Source organism: Numida meleagris, chromosome 5 (assembly GCF_002078875.1).
Source record: "Numida meleagris isolate 19003 breed g44 Domestic line chromosome 5, NumMel1.0, whole genome shotgun sequence".
Lineage (NCBI taxonomy): Eukaryota > Metazoa > Chordata > Aves > Galliformes > Numididae > Numida > Numida meleagris.
In genome coordinates, this window is record NC_034413.1 from 37,202,588 (window position 1) to 37,225,398 (window position 22,811).

At 38.8% G+C, this 22,811-nt stretch overlaps 1 protein-coding gene across 20 annotated transcripts in view; it reads right to left on the reverse strand.

Moving 5' to 3' along the window:
* Nucleotides 1-22,811, reverse strand: part of SPAG16 (sperm associated antigen 16) — a 387,166-nt gene that overhangs the window by 150,070 nt on the left and 214,285 nt on the right. For all 20 annotated transcript variants that reach the window (XR_002439114.1, XR_002439113.1, XM_021397841.1 and 17 more), the window contains one exon: nt 21,471-21,656. Coding sequence is in view for 18 of the 20 variants with exons in the window: in XM_021397841.1 (XP_021253516.1) it covers nt 21,471-21,656 (186 nt within the window). In the remaining 2 variants the exon portion in view is untranslated. The remainder of the gene's footprint in view (nt 1-21,470; nt 21,657-22,811) is intronic.

Genomic DNA, 22,811 nt, shown 5'->3' on the forward strand with positions numbered 1-22,811 from the left:
ACTGTTGCGTACTGATGAGCAAGCTCTGGTTCTCAAGATTTAATTTACCACTCTGGGAACTGGCTGACTGATATTTCTAAAAATCTCCAACTGCTATATAAAATAAACTCATCTTTCCTTCCAGCAGAGATATAATTTCAGCAAGACTGTCTCGTATACAAGCTATCTTTTGGAGAAGAGGAGAATATTTTATTTAGGTGTTCTTTTTCCACAAAAAAAAAACTTGATAGGAAGGGCAGACCATCATCCTGTTTTTCATGGGAGCTCGTATTTCTATCCAATGGCTTGAGTTTATCTATCTTAGAATAAATCTGTAACAACATTCATTACCTAATGCTTTTTTCCTACTTATGAACACACAGCCTTATGGATATAAGCTTCACTCTCTCTGAAAATGTTGGTTTGGAAAAGAGGGGGAATCCTCTAAGAATGGTTGGTACACAGACATTTCTAGTTCTCTTGGTGCTTTAACCCAGAGACAAAGATCCGGAATGACCCTGAATTATGTCACAGTACAAATACTGCCCCATAACTCAGTATTTTGCAGGTTGCATTCTGAATGTGTTCACAGATCCTGCATTATTAGTATTTTTTCAGTGTTTTATATTGAAAATACCACACATTTTCTTGACTCATGAGTAGTTATCCTCAGTGTTCTCTTTTTGTCTACCATGTTGATTTTCCTTCCCTTACAACCAGATATGGCAATGACACCCTTCAACAAAATAGCACTTTTATTCTCCCCTCAGTGGGATTCAGTTTTTCCTGAGAGGTCCAAACAAACGTGCAGGTTGTTACAGTCATAAGAAGCACACCTACACCATTCATGTCAGCACTGAAATTAGTATACCCCTTATCAATATCACTAGCTCAACAGCAATGGAAGAAATTTACTTGCTCAATTCCTAAGCGACTTCTCCTTGGAGAACAACATTCCAGAATGGTCCATTCAAATTCAAAAGGTCTTTCAGTAAAATTGCTTTGAAAACAAGATATGTGATGTTGCCACTTATATAAGGCTTAACTGAGCATTACTAGGCTGCCATCCCTATGCTAAAACACAAAAGCAGCCAAATTATGCACTAGCTAGCTATTCCATCTGCAGAGTAACAGAAAACAGTGGTTAGATTTCTCTTACACTGTGCTTTCATATCCACACAGAGTTAACACTCAGTAAGAACAAGCTAGTACTACCTGATGGGAACATTTACGACTGCCTGGACATATTTACTGCTACAGACTACGCAGGGCATGAAGCAATGGAGAGCCTGTGGTGCTCCACACCAGCTTAATACTCATTTCCAGAGACTCAGAGCAAACCAGAGCAACAGGTGTTGCCAATTCTTTTACTATTTTAATTTTTTTTTCCCTAAAGAAACACCCATTGTTACTAGCAATCCTATGAAAACAGGACACTTTCTGTCTCCTTAATTTTTTTAAGTAACTGGTTTCTACACTGAGCATTCACTGGAAGGAAACGTCGTAGGATGATGCCGTTTCAATGATTAGTTAGTTAGTCATAGTTGTTTTATTGCAGAGCCATATTAAATCTCATTTCAAGCATGGTAATTAAGAGCAACTATACAGCCAATTGAAATTAATGAGATTACAGCACGTACTTTTGAATCAGGGTCTCTAGCAACCATCTTTTTACATGCCTTCTGAAGGAAGGCCCTAACTACACAAACCCTCTCAAACTGTGCCATCTTTTCCAACAGCTACCCTCTCAAATCCATTGAATGAGCACTAAACTAAACCCTTTTTCATGCCTACTGAGTAATATCCTACTATGTGACCTGCAATCCCTATCAAGCAAAATGTCAAAGTAAATTACACTGGAAAGTCACTTGTAGGAACGCGGACAGAACATTTCTGGGGAAGCTGTGTAAGGTCAGCTCTGATCGTGTTATAGGATTGTAGCAGTTAAAAGGAGAATACCTTTAACAAAAACAAATCCTATCAATTTCCCATTATATGGCTTTATCTCCAAAATGTGCTTAAATTAGTCATAGAACTTTTCCAGCCAAGATCAATGGACAAGTATAGCAAACAGGCTGGCTTAAGACATTAAAATGCCAGTTTGTTTTATGCTGTTATAAATGCATCCCATCATGTCTTTCCATTTTATGACCTCTATTTTATTTCTAGGTAGCTTCACACATGACACATCCAATTATTCATGTCAAGAATGTAAAACTACCAGTATTTCAGTAAAAAGTACCTACCATCATTTATGACAATGATTTTTTTTCTTGACCCATAATTTCACTAAATGCAACACATTTTCTAAGACGTTGACATGTGGGAACACTTTCACTGCAAAGCACATTTGTCTCTAAAAAGATATATGTCGGTATGATGCTGTCAATATGAGACACTTTGTTCAATTATTACTCACCTTCAATAAAATGAAGCCCTCCTCAAATTCAGAATATTCATTTGTGTCCTCTTTCAAACTAACGTTTGACACTTGGAAAATCAAATACTGAAGCACATGCTACTACTGCTTCTAGGAGAAGATACACAGTTCTACAACTTACAATATTTAGAAAAAATATAAAAAATATCCAAATTTAATCTTTCTATGTGTAACTCTTATCCTATCAGTCAGCTCTCACACAAGATGTTAATCTCCACAATCTAAGCACCGTGCAAAACCACGAGGAATGTCCTAGACTGGAAGAAACTGCGAGGAAGTGCTTCTCTGGCAAGGACCAGTTTGCAGAGCCATCTCTGACTTACTAAATCATCTGAAATCATTTTGCATTACTTGTCTCAGACAATGTTCATTGTTAGAGTTTATAAATAGGTAGTGAGCAGAAGCAGGATGGCCACCACCAAGGTCAGGGTGGGCTGTGCAGGACCAGTAGGGCCATCTGAAGCCAATAAGCACAGCCTGCAGTCCAGCTTGCTGTCGGTGTCAGGAGTGGGACCAGATCCAGGTTCATCACTGCAGGAGTCTGACAGCTCACACTTGTGGTCTAGTGCACAGTAAATTGGGCGTGTAAGAGAAGACCAAGCCCTGCAGTGGTATGGACTGAACTGATATGTTTAAAGGTGCAATTCTTTCCCTTCCTCCTTCCTTTTCCTTCTCCTGACAAAAGCAAAGCAAAGACTTAGCGACCAGGAAGGCTTAGCCATAGAAGAATGGCCCTCAAACACAATATAAATGGTTTACTAATATTTTCTAGATGCATAAACAAGAATTACTCATCTGACTCTGCACATTTACAAGTCTGCAATAAAATACTGTTAAATCCTTTTCTTAGATCTCATGGGGAAACAGGAGAATTTACACATCATGGTTTAACTGTTACCTGCCTACTCTTGAAACATAAAAGTTCTGAAACTGATCAAACTGCTAATTTTAATTAAAAAGACATGAGTAATCACCGAGATTTTTGTCTTGCATGGCAAGCTTTGAGAGGCTGCAGCAGCTTATTTTTCAGAGTACAGATTTCTCCTCTGAAATTTGGCCCTGTTCATCTCCCTGCGCTTTCCCTGGGAGATGAACTGAATCACAGAATCACCAAGGTTGGAAAAGCCCTCCAAGATCATCCAGTCCACCTACCACTAACATTTCCCCACTAAACCACATTCCTCAGTACAACATCTAAACATTTCTTGAATGCCTCCAGGGACAGTGACACAGCAGCTTTCTTTCAAGGCCAGTTTTCTGAGGACTCATGCAATCACCTGCTCCTGCTGCTAGAAGCAGCAACAAGCCTGCAGTGATTCACCAGGCGAACAGACACCACACTGCTGCAAGCGGGACGTGGAGGCACTCCCCTCTCCTGGCCCTGCACTGCAGGTACAGCGGAGACCTACAGATGCACGTCAGACCTCCATGCGCATGACCAGGTATGCCCACAGTCCAGATCAGACTGACCTGACATGCTGCAGGCCCTCACTTCCAGCAAAGCTCTAAGAGGAAACCGAAGAGCAACATTAAGTGTGGCTGGCTCTTACGCTTGGATCTTGTTTTATGAGCACTCACCAGCAGAGGTATTTTGGGGGTTCAACCTTGTAAGCATCACATTACTGTTAAAATCTACCTAGAGCAGGAAAAACAAGTCCAACACAGTGCGCTCAAAAGCTCATCTGTAGACCTCTTCTCCTGCACAGCACAGGCTTTTGTGGCTCAGTGATGCCACCTGAACAAGTGGGGCACAGCCCAGCTGCCAGGTATGGTCCAGGTGCTGCTAACAAGCCGCTCAGTCGGCAGCAACATCCAAATAGAACAGGAGAGCTCTTTTGTTGTGTTGGAGATTCATTTTGTCTCCAGGGACCTTGCCTCCTTACATATTTTGCTGTTCTAAAAATTACTTTGTCCTATTTCTGATAGTTGGAAGAGCCTCTTTGGCAAATAATACCCAGAACAGGAAAACTGAACATAACTGAAAACAGAAAAAATAGGAAAGGACATGCAGAACATAAAAAGAGGACAATGCATTATAATAAATGAAATCTAATTACTTGAACTCCAGATTCAGCAAGGTCTAATAGTGAGGGACAGTTGGTCAAAACTTCCCTAATAAATTTCTAATTAAGCAGCAGAAAGCAACTCTCCAGTCAGATTTCTGTTCTGCAGTGAAATTGGGTAACAGCCAAATAACCACAGACCTTGAAATATTGTTCTACAATGCAGGAAAAAAGAGGTTGCAAAACTGTGCTTTACCTTTGGGATTAAAATGTTTATCTGTCTCAGTTCCTTGTAACTTATGTAACAGAACACGTGTTACTGGAAAAGAAGCCAGTTATAATTTGTATGAGCTTTCTGGAAGAGCTTGGATATACGTGTTTTAGTAGACACCAGGTATTTATTCAGTGTGTGGAAACTTCCACTACTAGTGAGATACTGTGCAGCCTACTAAAACATAGTACTGAAAAAAATGCTCACCAATATAAGAAGGACAAAGTTTTAAGGACACACTGGTTGCTGTGGTGCTCAACACAGATTTTAGCACCTGATGCTATCCTGAGATAGAATAAGAACCCTTATTTTCTATCACTGAGTATGGAGTATGTTTCTGCATGGAGTGCACACAAGCTGTCTTTATCCAGGTACTACAAAACAAGAGACTTGCACAGGCACTGCATTTGGTTGGAGCTAGGCAGCAAAAGGTGACAAAAGAGAAATGCAATTACGTTATGTTCTTTGAGTGATTCAAACGTTACTCAAAGCCAAGATGTGGTTTGACAAACACTAAGAACAGTAACTGTCATTGACAATAGCTCTGTATGTTTCACATGAGCGAAACGTATGAATTACAGAAATAATAACACTCAACTTTGGTTTTCACCAGGAAGTGTGAAAAACTAATAGTCTGTGCCAATCGTGTCATCTTTGTCACTGGCTTAACATATGAATAAAGAATCTCACTGTAACAATGAAGACTTAATTTCTTAATGTCTTACATTTCTTCGAACAAGCGTTGCATAGAAATCATTGAGTGGCCTGAGTTAGAAGTAAGAAGCGTTGTTGTGCTATTTTCTGCTTGCAGAAGGAGAGTTTTCAGAGTGAATATTTATTTCATTTTTTTAAAGGAAAGATAAAACTGTAAGGCATAAGATTTCTACTTAAGAATGCTTTACACTGCTTCTGTTCTTTTCCAGTTAATGCTACAATTTTATACCAATATAATTAAACATACATAATCAGGGTGCGTACCCAAAATAAGTGTCATTACCAGAAGAACAGCACTCACAAGATCAGCCCGATTTCTGAAACGCTATAGTGATGCAGAAGAATCCTTTACAGACACAATCTGGAAATAACTACATCTTTAAACGCAACTATTTTCTTAAACGTTTAACTGAACCAGAACAAGAGGATACATCACTGACAAATTTAGCCAAAACACGGTAACAGAAACCAGTATCTCCATAGCTATCTCAGCAGAGAGCCCCACAAGGGATGGTCAGAACTGAACCACTTGTACTTCCACATGCAGTAGAAAACCAAATATAGTCTGTTCAAAGAGAACAAGGGCAGGTGGAAAGTTTTGCAATACAGCATACGTATTTTCATATCAGATTGTAACATACTCTTCACTGCTTTTTACTGTGTGGGCTCAGTTGAGCACCATACCTTGTCAGGATTTCCTTACTATCACACTAGTCAACACCTGATTGCTGGCAGCACCAGACATCTTTCAGATGACGGCAACAGCTGCTACAAAAGCTCACTTCACATTGCAGCTAGGCTCCAAATCAACTTTGAAAATTTATTTCAACTATTTTCCTTTGAACAGAAGCATGTTACATTTGATTCAAATTTTCCAGCACTTTCATACGCTTTAACTTTCAGTTATTTTGTGCTACTGAAAGGGCACATTTTCCCAAGGTGAGAACTGGGTCAACAAAAACAACTTTGAAACAAAGTCTGGGACAGAAATAAGACACAGACGTTTATATCCAAAATAGAGATCCTAAGCTCTTTTCCAGGACCATCTTGGTCCTACAGAGAACCTTGTTCTTGCTTGGGAACATCAGCAATGTTTAATCTAACTCACCCCCTGAACTCAGACAGAAATGAGAAATAAATTTGTTCATTCTACTCTAAGGAATTCAGCTTAGCAAGCACTTCCACAACATCAGTATCAGATAATTACAGGATGCGGACTCTACAAAAACCACTCTGCTACCCACTCCTATCCTGATGCAAGAGTACACACCTTAGATTCCTCAAGCCAGTTTCAAAATCCAGGTTCAGTTCTTCCCTCTGCCTAAGGAAATTCAACACATATGTATTTAGCTTTCTGGTCATGGTTGTATCTTCCTAACTTTCTCGTGGAGTCTGACTACATGCAGAAAATAAATACAGCGAGCTGAAAGGAAGTTTCTGTAGACTAATGGTTCCAGCCCTCAGAATGGCGCGGTCTGAAGCGGTCCCCTCCAAGGTCAGCTCCTATATTTCATAGTTAATGAACAAAATGCCATTTCAGTCCTTACGACAGAAACTAGAACACAATCTTCTCTTCCTCTGAGATGCCCAGTGCTATTTGGAAGGTATTAAAAAAAAAAAAAAAAAAACCTATTCCAGAATTATAGGCAACAACCGAACTAAGGTTAGGAAAGGTTCGCTGCAATGCTTATATTGTATTTTGACACTACCTCTAAGTGCTCAGCACTTTCTGCAAATCACGATTCCTTAAGGGATTTTTTTGTTGGACAGTTAAAGATGGGAGCACCAGAAATCACTTATTGAAAACCATAGCCTTATTTTATTAAACAATTATCTCCTACTCCCTCAAGGCATATGGGTACCAGATAATCAGATAAGCACAATCTCAGTAATAATAAAATAGATCTAAACCATTTAAGCCCACATTAAACACTGCAGAACTACTGTGAGCGTGTTTTCTGCTCAGCAGTTCTGCAGGAGAATAAGCAAAGGCTCGCTCCCCGGCGGCAGTGGGTTGTCCACAATTACCATTCCAGCTGACATCAGCATTCAGTCCATGCCCTACTTCCGCATCAGAATGGATGCTGCCATTTTTCCTTTAGAGAAAAAGTTTAAGGGTAAAGCTTCTGCCTCTTCTGGCTAACCCCAAGAGTTTCTACCAGTTCATCTGAGCTCTTCATGCTGATGATTTTCAAAGATAATAACATGCTCATACTTTGATGCGTCACTGCCAAGCAATTTAATTTTTTGTGCGTGCGTTTATGCTCACGTTGGATCTGTTCTATTCAAACAGGTTGTTGTACGGTTTTAGGCTTCTGCAGCTCAAGGAGAATACCAGACAGAAGGTGAGTCATCTACGCTCAATACTCAGCTCTCCATTCCAGTACATTTCAAGCGTTTTGGAGACTTTGTCATTTCTTCTTTTCCTTTTCATCATTTATTTCATTCTTTTACTTCATTAAGTTAGTAGATAAAGAATGTGTCATGATACATTCAAGTACTAAATGGTCACATATAATAAAGAAAATAAGAAATATGAAAATGAAAAAAAAATCAGAAACATTCTAGGCATCTTGAAAAAGTCACACTCTCTTAAAAGATTTCAAGATATTCTCCAGTACAACTTAACATTTTCTACCCCACCTTAAAACACACCAACAGGCAAAAATAAAGACAAAATATATTTCATGGATTTAATCAGAACAAATTATTCTGGTGCTATTTTTGCTCCTCTCGAAAAACTCCTCCTCCTTTCGCTTAGAAAGGAAGAAAGGAAAGCAAGGGGATCGGCAATATATGAAATGTGTTCATTCATTTTCAAATACAGTAGTGAAAAAGTTAAAAAAAACTGTCTAACAAGTTGTAGCTTTCTACGAACAACATTGGACAGAATCAAGTTTATGTGTCATGTTTCCCCAAGTACTGTGCTGCCAAATCCCTGAAATAAGTGCTCTGAAGAAAGAAACTCATCCTACCCTTGCTACACAAACTGCAGGGAGAAATACTGACCATTGCTCCCAGTCCTCACCTGCTGAAAAAGGACTTTCATTCATGAAAAAGGCTTTTCATTCAAGTCATTTTCTGTTTTGAATTATCTTTACAATAGAAGACCAGATAATGTTACTATGCTGAATTAAAATGTGTATTTTCTGTTGAATCCTGATACCCTGTGGTGGGTCTGATCTAATCTATTTCTTATGAAAAATCACTGACAAAAGTAATAATAAATAATTGCTTTGTGTAGGATTGAAATCTGTTACAGCACATAAAAGGACATTTTTAAAAACGCTAGTACTGTAACACTAAAGTTTAAAATAACTTACTAACACTTACTCTGAGTTCATCCTGTAGAAATCTATCACACCATATTTCTCTGCAACTTTATACGTGAGAGATGAGATATACAGATGAGACTCTCAAAATTCCCTGACAAAGCTAAGTCTCGGATTCTTTTAGCTTTTCGGTGCCTAAATAATCAATTAGATGCTTAATGTGATTTTCGGCAGGCACTACGTGCCCACTCCAACAGATTTTCCATCAATCCTTCAGGCACTTTTAAAGATCCAGCTCTTTGTGCATGTTAAACAAAGGGAGCCCACCCCACCAACATCTGCTTAGGTGAGAACTTCGCTACATGACTTTGTCACAGTCAGGCAGAAGCTGACAAGGGGAACGCTCATCTTCCTAGAGAACAGCAAGCAACTCTCTCGGGGCTTCTGTTTGCTAAGACTCAGTTTGAAACTGCATGTCAGATGCTTCGGGTTCTCACTGTTTCTAAAACAAATGATTTGCCTCCCTTCCAAAAAAAAATAACTACTGATGAAAGGGAACAAATGAAACAAGAGCTATACAGTAGACCAGCAGAATAGATCTACTGAGCACAACCAAATGGACACAGCATTTATGAAAAGTGATTTAAATATCTTCCCTCTGAAACAAGCAAAGAACACCAAACAAACAAACAACTCACCATTAATTTACCTCAGAATGCTTTCACTCGTCCAGTCTTAAAGGGATAATGTTCCGCACAGGATAGATAAAGCAATACCAGCAGTTCCTAATTTCCACAGCTCCTTATTTTTATATGAGATCAGTCTGACATCTCTATGCCCCAACCCCACCTCAAACTAGGAATAAACAAGCCAGCAACACACGTACAGCACAGCTTTCAGTATGCAGGTAAGGGGACTTGGGCCAGCTGTGCTCACTGAGCTTCACATGCCAATGCACTGGGCACAAAGCTGTCTGCACACCACGAATGCTTCTACCTGAAGCTGTCATACTATTTTCTGATATACAGAAGAAATCACCTTTATCAAAAAAGTCAGAGAAAAATCTGCACTATAAAATTCAAAAATGCAACAATAGGTGAATGTTAAAGACCTCTCTTTATTTGGTATTATACTGCAAACTATGAACTTTAGTCCTTCACCTTTTACATATAAAATGTCACTGTATATTTATTTTATAAGTTGCAGTAGCGCAGAGTACTAAAAGCCTGGGCCAGGGCTGTAGTATTGTAAATTAATATGCAGTTACACAGAATATTAGTGGATGGGTTTAATCCACAAAGAGAAGATTCACGGCATAGAAAGCAGTGTTGCCCTTTGTATGGGAACTGCTGAGTCATGGCCTGAACCACTGATTGAGCACCTGGAGGAAAGACCCAGTCAGCCCTGGGAGCACAGGTGAAGGCAATTCACCTGTGCAACCAGAAGGGGTGGAGCCTGGCTCCACCCCTCTTAGGCCTCATTTAAGGGCTGACTGCCCCTGAGGAAGGNAGCCTGGCTCCACCCCTCTTAGGCCTCATTTAAGGGCTGACTGCCCCTGAGGAAGGATCTCTGCCTGGAGATCCTTCCTTGGTGGGAGCCTTTTCCTGTGAGCCCTAAATCTTCTGATTTGGGTGAGTGCTGTATTTTCCTTCCACCTTTTGTAACGCTGTTTCCATTGCGTTAGTCCTGCTTATCGCTACACCCTTGTTAGTTGTTAGTTTATTTTCTTCTACATTTTAAATATGACTGAAATTCCTTCAGATCTATTAAATGAGAAAATCCTTTTCGAAAAGGGTACAACATGGCTGAAATACAACAAATATAAGCACTTTAATATTTAAGTGAAGAAAATGAATTTCAGTGTGTTTTTAAATTGGTTTTCTTCAGTGCAGAGTTTCTTTATTTGTCCAAATAAAATGGATTTGAGTGGGTGGCAGCTTTAAGGAGATACGCAGCACTATTCAGTGCCGTTGTGAACTTGCACAGATATTATGAATAATGGATTTGCTGTGCTCTTCGACACAGAGCCACAACAAAAACAATATCATTCTGGGTTCTCTAACAGGCAGCTGCCAGAGCGAGGAATAAAACGCCTGGCCTCCCGATTAAAGCTACAGGTGCTGGCATTTTCCTTCAGCACATTTTCATCATCATTTTAGCAAACCATGGGACTGGCCCTGAGTTTTCAGCAGGGAAGCTACTCAAACACGGAGCGTGAAGGGCTGAATTCCCAAGGCTACCCCTCCCCATTCTAATTTACCCCTATCTTCTTAAGAGCACATTTCCGTATCATACCTTCCCTCTTCCAAATACAGCTGGAAAGGGCTGCTTCCCTCTGGCAAATAGCTGGGAGGAAAGGTTACCTTAAAACTCACACGCAAGAATAGAACTCATTCAGACCCGCAGGAGGAGGAAAGTTAATATATGAGGGCTGCTCTGAAAGTAATGCCTCCTATGTTATTATGTTGGCATCAGAGGCAGATGTCGGTGGTACAGCAGTAGAGATTGAACCTTCCCACCAATATCTCGTTACATCTTGCTGCCGTGTGAGATGGTAGCAGAGGGCAGGCTGACAGAACAGCACCTGACATGGAAGCGTCGATAAAGCAAGGGCACGGAGTTGAATTCCTTCACGTGGAAAAAATAGCACACACTGACACTTATCAATACTTACTGAACTTTTATGGAGACCAGCCAATGGATACGAGCACAGTGAGGCGGTGGGTGACGTGTTTCAGCAATGGAAATAGTGGTCACCTCCACTAGTGCAGGTTTTGAGGAGCACGGGCTGCAGGCTCTAGTTCATGGCTGGCAAAAATGCATAGCTAACAGTGGTGACAGTGTTGAAAAAGAGTGTTTCCTAGCTCTACTCTATCAAATAGTGTTATTGTACTCTTTGTATCTGTCACAGTTTCCATGGCATTACTTTTGGAGCAACCTAGGTACATCCCCCTCCAAAAGGGAGAGTACTCTGCTTTACTTTACATTTGATTTGAAATATTTAAATTTCATTGGCAAGATACTCTTAAGTGCAAATGAAAATATCCAAGAAGTTTCAACGTAGACAGATTTAACCAAAATAAATCCAAGAAGCATGCCTCTGAGTCTTTTCAAAAATAACACTGCCTCTGTTACAAAATCAAAATAGTCGGGAGCATCTAGTAGTTCCTGGCGACACGTATGTTCTCATTGCTTAATTGCACGAGACTGGACAATTCTCTGAGAACAGGACGCTTCAGAACAGCAGGAGACAGGCTATCTACCTCTCGCACCAGGATGGTCAACCTCAGGTTGATCCCAAACTTGCAAATGTGAAAACTGTCCACCTCACATACATAGGAACATCATGTAGCATCTCAAATTAGTACAGCTAAAAGCACGTTGGAGAGGAGCTCGGTGACGGGGATCTTGAGTTCTGGTATCAAAAGGCCAGCCAGGCCATTTGCTGTCTAACTGATTTTAATATTGGTATTTAATTTCTGCACGCTGTGACACATTCTTCTCCTTCTGGAAATACATCTCCAGCAAGAGACTATTAAGATCTTTAGTTGTAGATATCAAAGCTTAGCTCATGCTACTGTTGTAGGCGCTGAATATGTATTCAAAGTACTGTCAAGGCACGAGTGATAACCTGATAAGATTTACAAAGGAGGTTCACACATAGAATTAGGTTTTCACCAAGTCACAGCGCTGGCTGCTAACTTCCTACCTACCGTTGCATACCACATCCTCACGCTGTTACCTTCATCTTAACCTTCCAAACACAGCTAGCTCAGATCTATATTACTGTGAAACAAACTCTGAATTGAAAAGCTATGGAAATTGTCTTTTAAACTGCAGAACATCATGCATACTACTTTCTTCATAGATTAGGAAGTATTGCTTCAGAGGAGAGATCCCAGTAGAACTCCAGCTATACTTGTACTGTGAAGCTTTACTGGCATGCCCTCTATGCAAGAGTAATGGTCTATGACTATCTGTTGTATATTAAATAATTCACAAATTCTGGCCATGTTTTACTGCACTTTCACTATTAAGGCTCTATAACCTAGAATTTTTGTTTTCGTGACAGAAATAGGTTTCAAAGATATCCTAAAATGCAAAGAAACTCAGTGAGTTTTGCATCATCTGGATAATTCAAATGCATATTTAAGTAGGTTTCTCACAGATATACATGCCTTTGCAGTCTCTGAGTTCAGTAAACACATGCATAAATACTGCCTTTCAGATGGTGAAATGTTTCCTAGATGTGACAAATATTGGCCAGTCCAGAATGAGATTTTTGCATGATATTGCTCGGAATATTGGAAGTGCAGAGAAGAATGTTTCCTCACTTATATTGAAGGAAAAAAAATGTTTTTATGAGAATCTTGAGACTGGCTATGTAAATAGTTGGTATGCTTAAACCCTTCTGTCTTGTGGATATCAAGATTCTAAGATGTGTCTCAAAGAAAAATCAGCACATGGTATCAAAGTAATTTTATTATGTCTGTATTGTTCTACCTGGAATGGAGATTTAAGGTTTAGGTCAGAAGTTGCCCTGAGACTTTTGAAAAAAGTATGACTGATAAAATAATCCACTACTGGCTTGAAAACTATATATAATTCACACCGTGAGAAGATAAAAAGAAAACTCAGTGTCTCTGAAACTTCAATAAAAGACTTGAGAGAACTTTCTTGCACGTAAGGAACCATTGACTAAGGCGTGAGATAAGAGCTGTGTTCATAGTTGAGCCAAAGCTCAAGAAAGATGAATGGTTTGCTTTAACAGGACATACATGATAGGACAATTAGAGCTACAGCTTTTGAGAGAAAAATGTCTGCCAACATGAGAGTTCGTACTGAGCCTAAATTCTTAAAACAGAAATAAACAATGAAATTTCACACACACATCCCTCTGAAGACTGCATGCAGCCAGAGGACAAAAATTATACAAATAAATTTATTTGTATAAAGACATCCATTACAGCAGACCTTCACTCTGAAACCAGTTGAGCCAATTTCAAACTAGAAGGCATACAGAGCTGACAGGAGTCTAGCATTCAGGTGGAGTTGCCTATCCAGGTATTGTTCTCATGAGCAGTAAGACATACTCCTGCTATTGTTACTTCACTGGAGATGTAAGCACAGAAAACTGGCAGTCCCTTGTGTTGCAGCACACAGTGACTTTAGGAAACAGCACTCCACTCCACCACATATCACAAGCTCTACATGTAATATCTGCACTAACCGGTACTGACAGGATATGGTTGTGATGATTGAAATACTTCACTTTAATGAACCGTTGTCTTCAATAAATTCTGTAATAACAGCTGACAGCTTTCACTGCTGTATGAATTGCTCTCTGTTGGTACAATTTTTTGTTTGTTTGTTTTGGTTGAGATACTCTAAGACAGTATTTCTAGGAAAATAGGTTAGATGAGAAAAAGACTGCCAGTAATGAGTGAACATAACACAAAGGAGAGGAGTAAAAAACAAGATAATGAGCACGGATATGTAGTGAAAAACTATACTAATTCTTAAAACGTGCTGGATATCTGGGTGCTGTTCCTGTACACTTGAATACTGAATGTAGGACAGAGCAAACACCCTGTCAGGAGAAGAACGCTGTTTAGCAGGAGACATAATTATACCACCTTCACACTTGGAAATAAGACAACAAATTCAACTTGCACACAGGCAGTGAGAGAAAACAACTGAGCCTACTGCAGTATACAGGATCAAGCAGACTATGTTTTCTGGACCTGCCAGCCTGTTTGGTTAGGCTTTGATGGAAGGAAGCTTAAGTATTGCATCCTGCTCTTGAACCACAGCTGTCAGTGAATCTAGAAGGCATTTTGACAACTGAGGTAAACCAAGTAATAAAGGTATCCAACTTGCAGGAGATCACACTGCTTTAGTTGTTCAAACAAAGCATACTGCTCTCCAGCAAGAATCCATCAGCCAGCTATGCATCTTTAAGGAAACCTGCACATCCCTGGGCTGACAGACGAAAACTGGAATATAAAAAAAAAGTGACCTTTGAGCATGAGTTTTCCAAGCCATACTGGATGCTGAGATAACACAGGAAAGGAAATGGCTGAGGTGAAATAAGAACACAAAGTTGAAAAGACAAGGAAAGGACTCATTTTTGATATTAAAAAAAAAAAAAATCTTGTCATTCTAGCTACTAAGAAATTCAAGTATGCTTCTCATGTACAACCTAAATTACCACAGACGCTTTCAGTAAAAACCCACAGCAACAGATGCCACTGATTTATCCAGACCTGTAGCCAACAATAGTTCAGCAGAAGCCACACAACGGCCGTAACATTTAACAGTGTTTTTCCATGGAGGCTCACGTCTGTAGTGTCCCAAACAACAACTAGCTTGTGCAATGAATCAGGACACCTGACAGCCTTCATCATCTTGCTAACTGCACACGCTTTTCATTCCTATGAGCTCTGAACACTGCCATGCAGCTACCAACAAGTTCAGCCTTGCTTTATTACTATATACTTCAAATCAAACAATTGTTCCTTTGTTTTGTTATCAAGGGATGGGATGTCATTTTTTCAGTCATAGAATGGTTTGGGTTGGAAGGGACCTTTAAGATCATCTAGTTCCAGACCCTGTGCCATAGTACAGTATATAATACTCACTTCAGTAATAACTCACTATACCGCTTTCAGTAAAGCACTGTATAGTTTCCTCACCAAATTTAAATAAATACATCACTAACCCAGTTGAGGCATTCTAGAAGAAGTAAATATGACTCATTTCATTACCTAGACTTGCAAATACGCAGCCATATTAAATATTTCTCATTATCAAGGCCCGATGTTCTGCACTAACTGTACAAGTTTAAGTAAGTTTATGATACAGAGTTCAGGCTACACTTTTTGATTTTGTTTTGCGCTTCAAGATTAGTCTTTTATAGTATTATGAAGATCAAGCCATATTTCCCCTTAACCCAACAACTATGCTTTGGATATCATTTTTTTTTAAACCTGATAATTCACAATCTTTAAATTGATATTTTAAAATTGGCTCTCTGGGAATCATAAAAAACTAGGTTTTAGATTTCCTTTGGTCCTGAAAAATGTGTTATGGAACTCTTACACAATTATAAATTCAGAGATTTAGGCATAAGCCTCTTTTTTATTTGAGGGATTAATAGCAGGTTGTCTCTGCAGCACTCCTCAGAGGATTCCAAAAGGAATTCTCCTTTATCAAAATAGCAAGCACTTCCTGACGGGCTGTCAGTACACACATTACAAACTACCCAAAGATGGTCCTTCCACAGATCCTCTGAGTTTTTTTCTGCCTGCCTTCCAATTTCCTGGAGGACATCTGTCTTTTCTGAAAATAGATTAGCTTCACTTTTACTGGAATCAATGAAACATGGTATCTGGCCAGCAGCTCTTGGTGCCTGTCCCACTGAAATGTGAGGCAGGTAGCAGCCATCCAAGAAGGGAAATCTTCACAACAACTGGTTATTTGCCCTTGTTCCTGTTCCAAATGACCAAGTGGGACTCCATTTTCAACTCTCTGTGGCTTTCTTTATAAAGTCCTAATGCAGATGTGTTGGGTGTTGTGAAAAATAACTACAAATCTAATAATAAATATTTCATTTAAGAATTGTCCCTTGAATAAGGAAAAGGGAAGGCAAAAAGCGTGAATGTAAAAGATACCCAAGAAAGCCAGGCTAACCTCGTGTCTTCACATTGCTTGGATGATAGAAAGCAACCAGCTTGGCCACCTTGGTAAGTCAAGAAACCATAACTTCTTTAACAAGACCAAAGCAAAGTAAACAAAAAGCCACTATCATAGCAGTTTAAAATCCATTTAATCATGCCTTGCACTCCACTCTGTCAAGCTGTGTTAATAATGAGACAACAGTACCATCATTTCATGGTATCATTCCAAGCGAAGCTATAGTTGATTATGGGCTTCTAATTAAACAATCCATCCCTGCTTAATTTCTTTTAAATGAACACCACCTTCTGAATTTCTCAAAATTAAAATGCTTCTTACAAGAAAAAGTAAAACTAAAATCAGAAGTGATTGAGTGGAGATGGGATACCAGAAGGTAAGACTCTTCATGTAGGCTTAGGAACTAATGAAGGAATTATATCAGGAATTGATTTGTATCATATATCTCACACTCTATAAAGGAAGAAAAATTCCTAGTTTGAGGCAGAAAAGCACAAGCTGTCAACAATTATTTTGGTGTATATTTGGAAAGACATAGAAGAACTTATTAAGACTACCTGAACAGCAAGGTAGTCTATGAGCAGTTGTACAAGGTAATTAACAGTGAACATGCTGTATAGCTTTTTAAATTTTCACCTGAATAAGTGCACCAAAAGATACATATCATGATTGATCATCAACATTAACTTTTTTTAAAAAGCGTTTAAATAAAATTTTGAGCATGGGAGAAATAACAGGGATCTAACCAAAATTTATTGTATTAAGAGAAAGTGAAAATAAGAAAGTGGCAGATTAAAAAACAGCCAACAGAAAGCAGCAATGGTTCCCATTCCGAGACCTTTATTCACCTGGAGGTCTGCTGCAGGGCAGCACAGAATTACATTTCTCAATGGCCTAATTCTACTGTGTTTTGCGCTACTGAAAGGAAGCAGAGAAAAATGCAGAACTGGACCAATTACTATAGAACGGATATAGTGGAGGAAAAAAAAGCTTTCACATTAATTCTGAATGTTCTGGCCTCGGTGCAAATAATTTCTCATGCTTAAAAACATAAATAACAATTTTTGCATTTAATAGACAGTCTACAGCATACGTTTACAAAACTAAACAACCACCTGTGTTTCCATGAAATATACGAAGTTCAGTTTGATTTGCATGTCAGAGATCAGGCTCTGATTCTCTGATGATATTTACAGTTGGATAATTGAAATTAATCCTACCAAAATGACTTTGACAGTCCTGAATTTATGGTCTGAGAAAACAATCCTAGAACTGTTTGCTGAGCTATTAACATGGCTAGCTATGTATTTTCAAACTAAGCTACACTGCTGAATAAAATCAGTATCAATAATAAGCCTCTTCCTTCCTTTTCTCCCTCATTTCCAGTTCAAGTTGCTTCCTGCAAATCACGAAGGAGATGGGATAATCTTGAAGATAGGAGATATACCTGGTTTTGCTGCTTTGCTTTTTATTTTTCATACCATGGTAGATATGTTAGTAATCTCTTTTCTTCTATCAATATTATAGCATTGTTTTTTTCATTTCCTCTAAAAGCAGCCAACTCCCCCAGGAGAAGACACAGAGGCTCCAACACCAGAGACTCCCCTCAAGCCCTGCCATATCATGGATGTAGTTACATCTTTGCGTGTGCTTGTCTCTTCGGGGAAGATGAAAGGTGCTTGGGTTTTTGTTTGTTAACGTTTTCTGTTTTGTTTTTGTAAAATCAGAACAGACCTTTAAATAAAGGGCATGTAAGTTGTCAGGAGAAGAACACTTAACCACAAAGCTACCTCATGTTCTCCTCCCAGTAGGAATGTCATTTGTGGCTCGATACATGACAAAGCCTTCCCAACCTACCCAGAACAAAAAAGGCTGAAGAAATATACCTATTAAAAAACTCAGCACTAGTTTCACCTCCTAATAAAGTAAAAATCAAGCATTGAGAGTGCTCAATTTTCTTATCATTGGAAAACAATAATATAATTTAATAAAATGGCTGACAACCTTTCCCTATTTAAAAGGTGTTAGACCCTGTATTCTTTGGATTCCAATGATAGATTTGATGATTGTGCAAACTGCAGTTTGGATTTTGGTACTAAAAAGGCAAAAAACCTCTCCACTTTAAGGACACCGAGTTTTCAACCACAGAAAACTGTTGTAGGAATCTCAAAAGTTATCTTCATGGATTTAAAAGAATATATACGTTCCTAACATGCAAGGGCAGCTTCATGAAATCCAGAAACAAAAAGACAACTACCAGTGCTTACAGAATTGTACGTAGTTATATTTTAAGTATTTATTTACATTTCCCTTTTAGAGAGGTGATAGTTGTCAGCTTTGTTATTCATCACACTTTCCCCCCCACACCCCATATGATGCTTTCCAGGAATACTTAAATTGAAAGCAGGCATACATCCAAATATACATTAGGGATGAGAGAAAGCTCTCGTTTATAAAATGTTAATTCCTTATTCATAGAAAGAATGAGTCACTAGATTAAGCAGAGTAACTGTGATCACTGATCATTATCCTATTGCAAGTATGTTATCTTGTGCTTTGGCCCCTGTTCAGAGACAGCTTGTGAGACCTGGCAGACATCTGGAGCAGGAGAAGCCTAAAGAAGATGAGGAGATAAGACGTTCTGGGAGGATATTTTTTCCCCCAAGCACTGCAAACCTTTGTGGCAAGCCTGCTCCACCTTCCTGCTTTGTTGCACGCACTCAGACCGTAAAAGGCATCAGAAGTGGTTACACAATTATATGGTATATTGAAGGTACAGCTGCCTTCCTTCCTATCGCAGAACTCCAGGCACATAACAAATTTACTGGGGGCACACTGGACAACACCTAGGATTAGTTTTGCCAAACTCAGCCAATTTGCATGGCAGTTAGTACTGCACACCAAAATAAATTCCAAGCTCTTTTGTATAGCATTTCTGTATACCAGTATTAGTAAATCAACAGTCCAAACTGAAAAAGACCAGGTTGCTTAACAAGCAAGTAACTTTCTCTTCCCACCCCCTCCCTCTCAGTAAATAAATACATGAATTGCCATATATTCTGTTTGAGTCGATTTTTCACTTGAATTCAGTCAACTTGGGCATAAAGTTTGTTGGCAGCTGACTGTTCTGCAGAATTAGGTCTTCAGTCAGGCTGTCTTAAGCTTGAAATCATCATGTCATGATGGACCTTGCTCCCTTTAGCCATGGAGAGTTTCACATGACTTAAGGACTCAATAATTATAAGCTGATACATAAGACTTCCACATCATGGCTGCACTCCTTACTCTCTTATTTTCAAGTGTGAAATGCATTTCAAATACACTGAAGGTAGAAATGAGAGTTGCTGTTGAGTGTAAGCGGGAGGCATGGGATGGCAACAAAGATTTGCTTTGATACCTCTGACTACGAAAGCTTCCTTGGCATAGAAGACACTTTAGAATGTCTAAATAAAACCTCCTTTATGCAAATTCAAAAACATTTCAACATAAAACTAAGATTATTCTTAGTATTATTTCTTAAAGGTCATGCACACATGTCATAAAGGATAATCAAAGTATTAAAATGCTCCAACAGGCTAAGAGGCAATGAACAATGAAACAGATTGCAGGCATTTTCACATCTGAGAAGAACACTGACCGTTAATTACTGTTATTGACAGTGAGGGTGGAAGTACCATCTGTTGCCAGAACTCATTGTCGATTTCTGTTATAAAACCTACTTCCTTGAACTCTGCCAAAGTTTTTCGCTATGGCTTTATCAACTTGAACAATTGTGCTGAGCTTTTGTTTAAGTTGCTGCTCTCAGCCTAGTCAAAATAATTCACCCATTTCTAAGTGAATAAGTGAAAGGATGCATATGTTGGTTATCCCATGTAGAAAAAAAGATTTCATTATTTGAAACTTTCTCAGTTTATGATTTGAAGACTGAAAATCTGATACTGACAGAGTTTTAATTAGATCTCAAGAAACTTGACCAAATCACGAAATTCTCAACAATCTCAGCTCATACATGCCTAGTACAGTGGTACTTCACTTACAACAAGAACTCTGAAGCAGCTTCCCCAAGCATGACCCCAGTAGGTCTCCACGTTTCAGCTGCAGGGCTCACTGTACTTGCAGCAGACAGGGAGTGATCTAAGCAAAATGAGAGAGAAGCAAGCCTCCCTTGCTTTCTCGGTGAAGCTTCTTACCCTGCTAAGGACAACAAGCTCGAAGAAACATTTCACCTCATTCAAATGCAGAGGAAAAGATTAAGAGGAAATGACAAGCCCATTAGGACTGGATCATAACGGACCAGGGAAAACACAAATAAGACCGAAGAATTCTGTGGACTGGCAACATTCAGTTGTTAAAAATCAGACTTAATACAGTGGAGTGCTATCAGTAATGCTATTTCTAAGTTATCTATGGGTCTAGAAGTAACAGTTCCAAACAATATCCCATTCCATTCCTTTAAGGTGTACATTATTCAAAATATATCACCTCAAACATAACTGAAGATGAATGAGCAACTAATGAGTAATTGGTAAGCAAAAACGTACTTGGATTTCTTTAAGTACCTTCATAAAAATGCATTTGCCTGAGTAATAAAGAAAATGAAGAGGTATAGTTATTTATTAATCAGGAGTCACCTTGCCAAAACTTAAATAATGAATAAATTTCCACTTGTCCAACTTAAAATTCAAGTGTGTTGTATACTCATAAGTTAGAAATATGAAATAGAAAACTCGCTTGTATTTTTGTTCTGTTACTTATTTACATTACACACTGAAGTTTCACAAAACTATGACCTTAAAAGCAAACAAAAAACAATAACAATAAAAACAACTGCAGAATAACAGATGCCAAATAAAACAAAACACTCTTTGTGGAACTATCGTAAGTCCTTCCCAGCTCTCTAATTTGTACTGCCTTCTCACATAAATGTCATCACAGTTGTTTTTCCTGCACCACTCCCTTTAATCTATTCATGTTCCTAAAGGGAAGTCCACAAATTGTTGTTACACATTTCTCTCCAACTGGGCTGAAGCATAAAAACATTGATTACTAATTACAGCTATCAACCAGCTAATAAAGAATTTCCAGTACTTCCATACCTGTTGACATCCCATATTTTACTTGTGCTGTCCTTAGAGGCAGAAGCCACAAAATCACCACATGAATGCCATGAGCAGTCCCATACAGCTTGGCCATGTCCTTCCAAAGTCAGAACACATCCACCTTTTGAGAGGTCCCATATCCGTACTGTTGTATCCCCACTTGAAGTGATCAAGTGAGTGCCACTGTTAGAACGAGAAAGAAAGACTACTTTAGAAGGACAAGTTAAGTAAACAACAGGAGATTTTAAATTAAAACATGAATAACGATTTTTTTTTTGAAAGCATTCATATTTTCTGATACATCATAGGCAAAGTGGTCACGTATTAAACATCAGAAGAGAATAAAAGATATGAAGTAACTGTTTTCCATGAGACAGCAAATATAGGTTCTAGAAATGACATTCCTACCCTGTGCAGCCTATTTATGAGCTTATTGATAACATAACTTAAGCGCAGGAAAGCATTTTCGAAGTAGAATAAAACAGCTTCAGGGAAGAATATATATTTTTTTTAATTTCCCAAACCTATACCATTTTCTATATAAAAATTATCATTTAATCGTAACATTTTTGTTTTCTGACTCACTACAGATAGTCTCATGCACTATCTATTGACTTTGGATATAAATGAGTATAGTTCTAATGCATTTAAGCACACAGCATGTCAGACTCAAAGCTCATCTGGTTCAGCAGTTTACATTCTATCACAGCTAGGAGGGGATTCTTAATAGGAAAATGTTAAGAATGAACATGTAGAGTGGTATAATACCCTCCCAAAGTCTGTGTCTCAGGATTTCTTTGAGACAGACGCTAACTTTGTGCATAACAACTGTCCATAGGTAGTCACAAGAATAACAGCCTATTTTTGAACATATGCACACCTCCAGTACCCACAATCTCTTGTGTTAATGAGTTCCAAAACGTAATTTGGCATTGCATGAATTTTGCTGTCATAAACACCTTCCTTCATTTGATGCTTCTAATTCTACTGGAATCTACCGTGATGAAAAGTAAATACTGACTACATATGAATCCTCTCCAAGCCAATAATGATACTACAGGTTCCCTGTCACATTATTTTACCAGCTAAGCTGAAGACTCAGCCTGTGGACTTAGTCCTCACACTGAAGCCGTTCCGTATCTTTGACCACATTTACCATCCTCCCCCACATCTTTTGAGATGTAACACGAGCACTGAAGAAACAGGTACCCGGTGGAGGTAAGCAGCAGCACAGCAGTACTTTCAGTTTTGTTCCTTACTCTCTTCATTCGATTAGTATTTTTAGTACCACTACGCAGAAATTTGAAGAAAGGATTTCTTTCTTGAGTACCAATAACT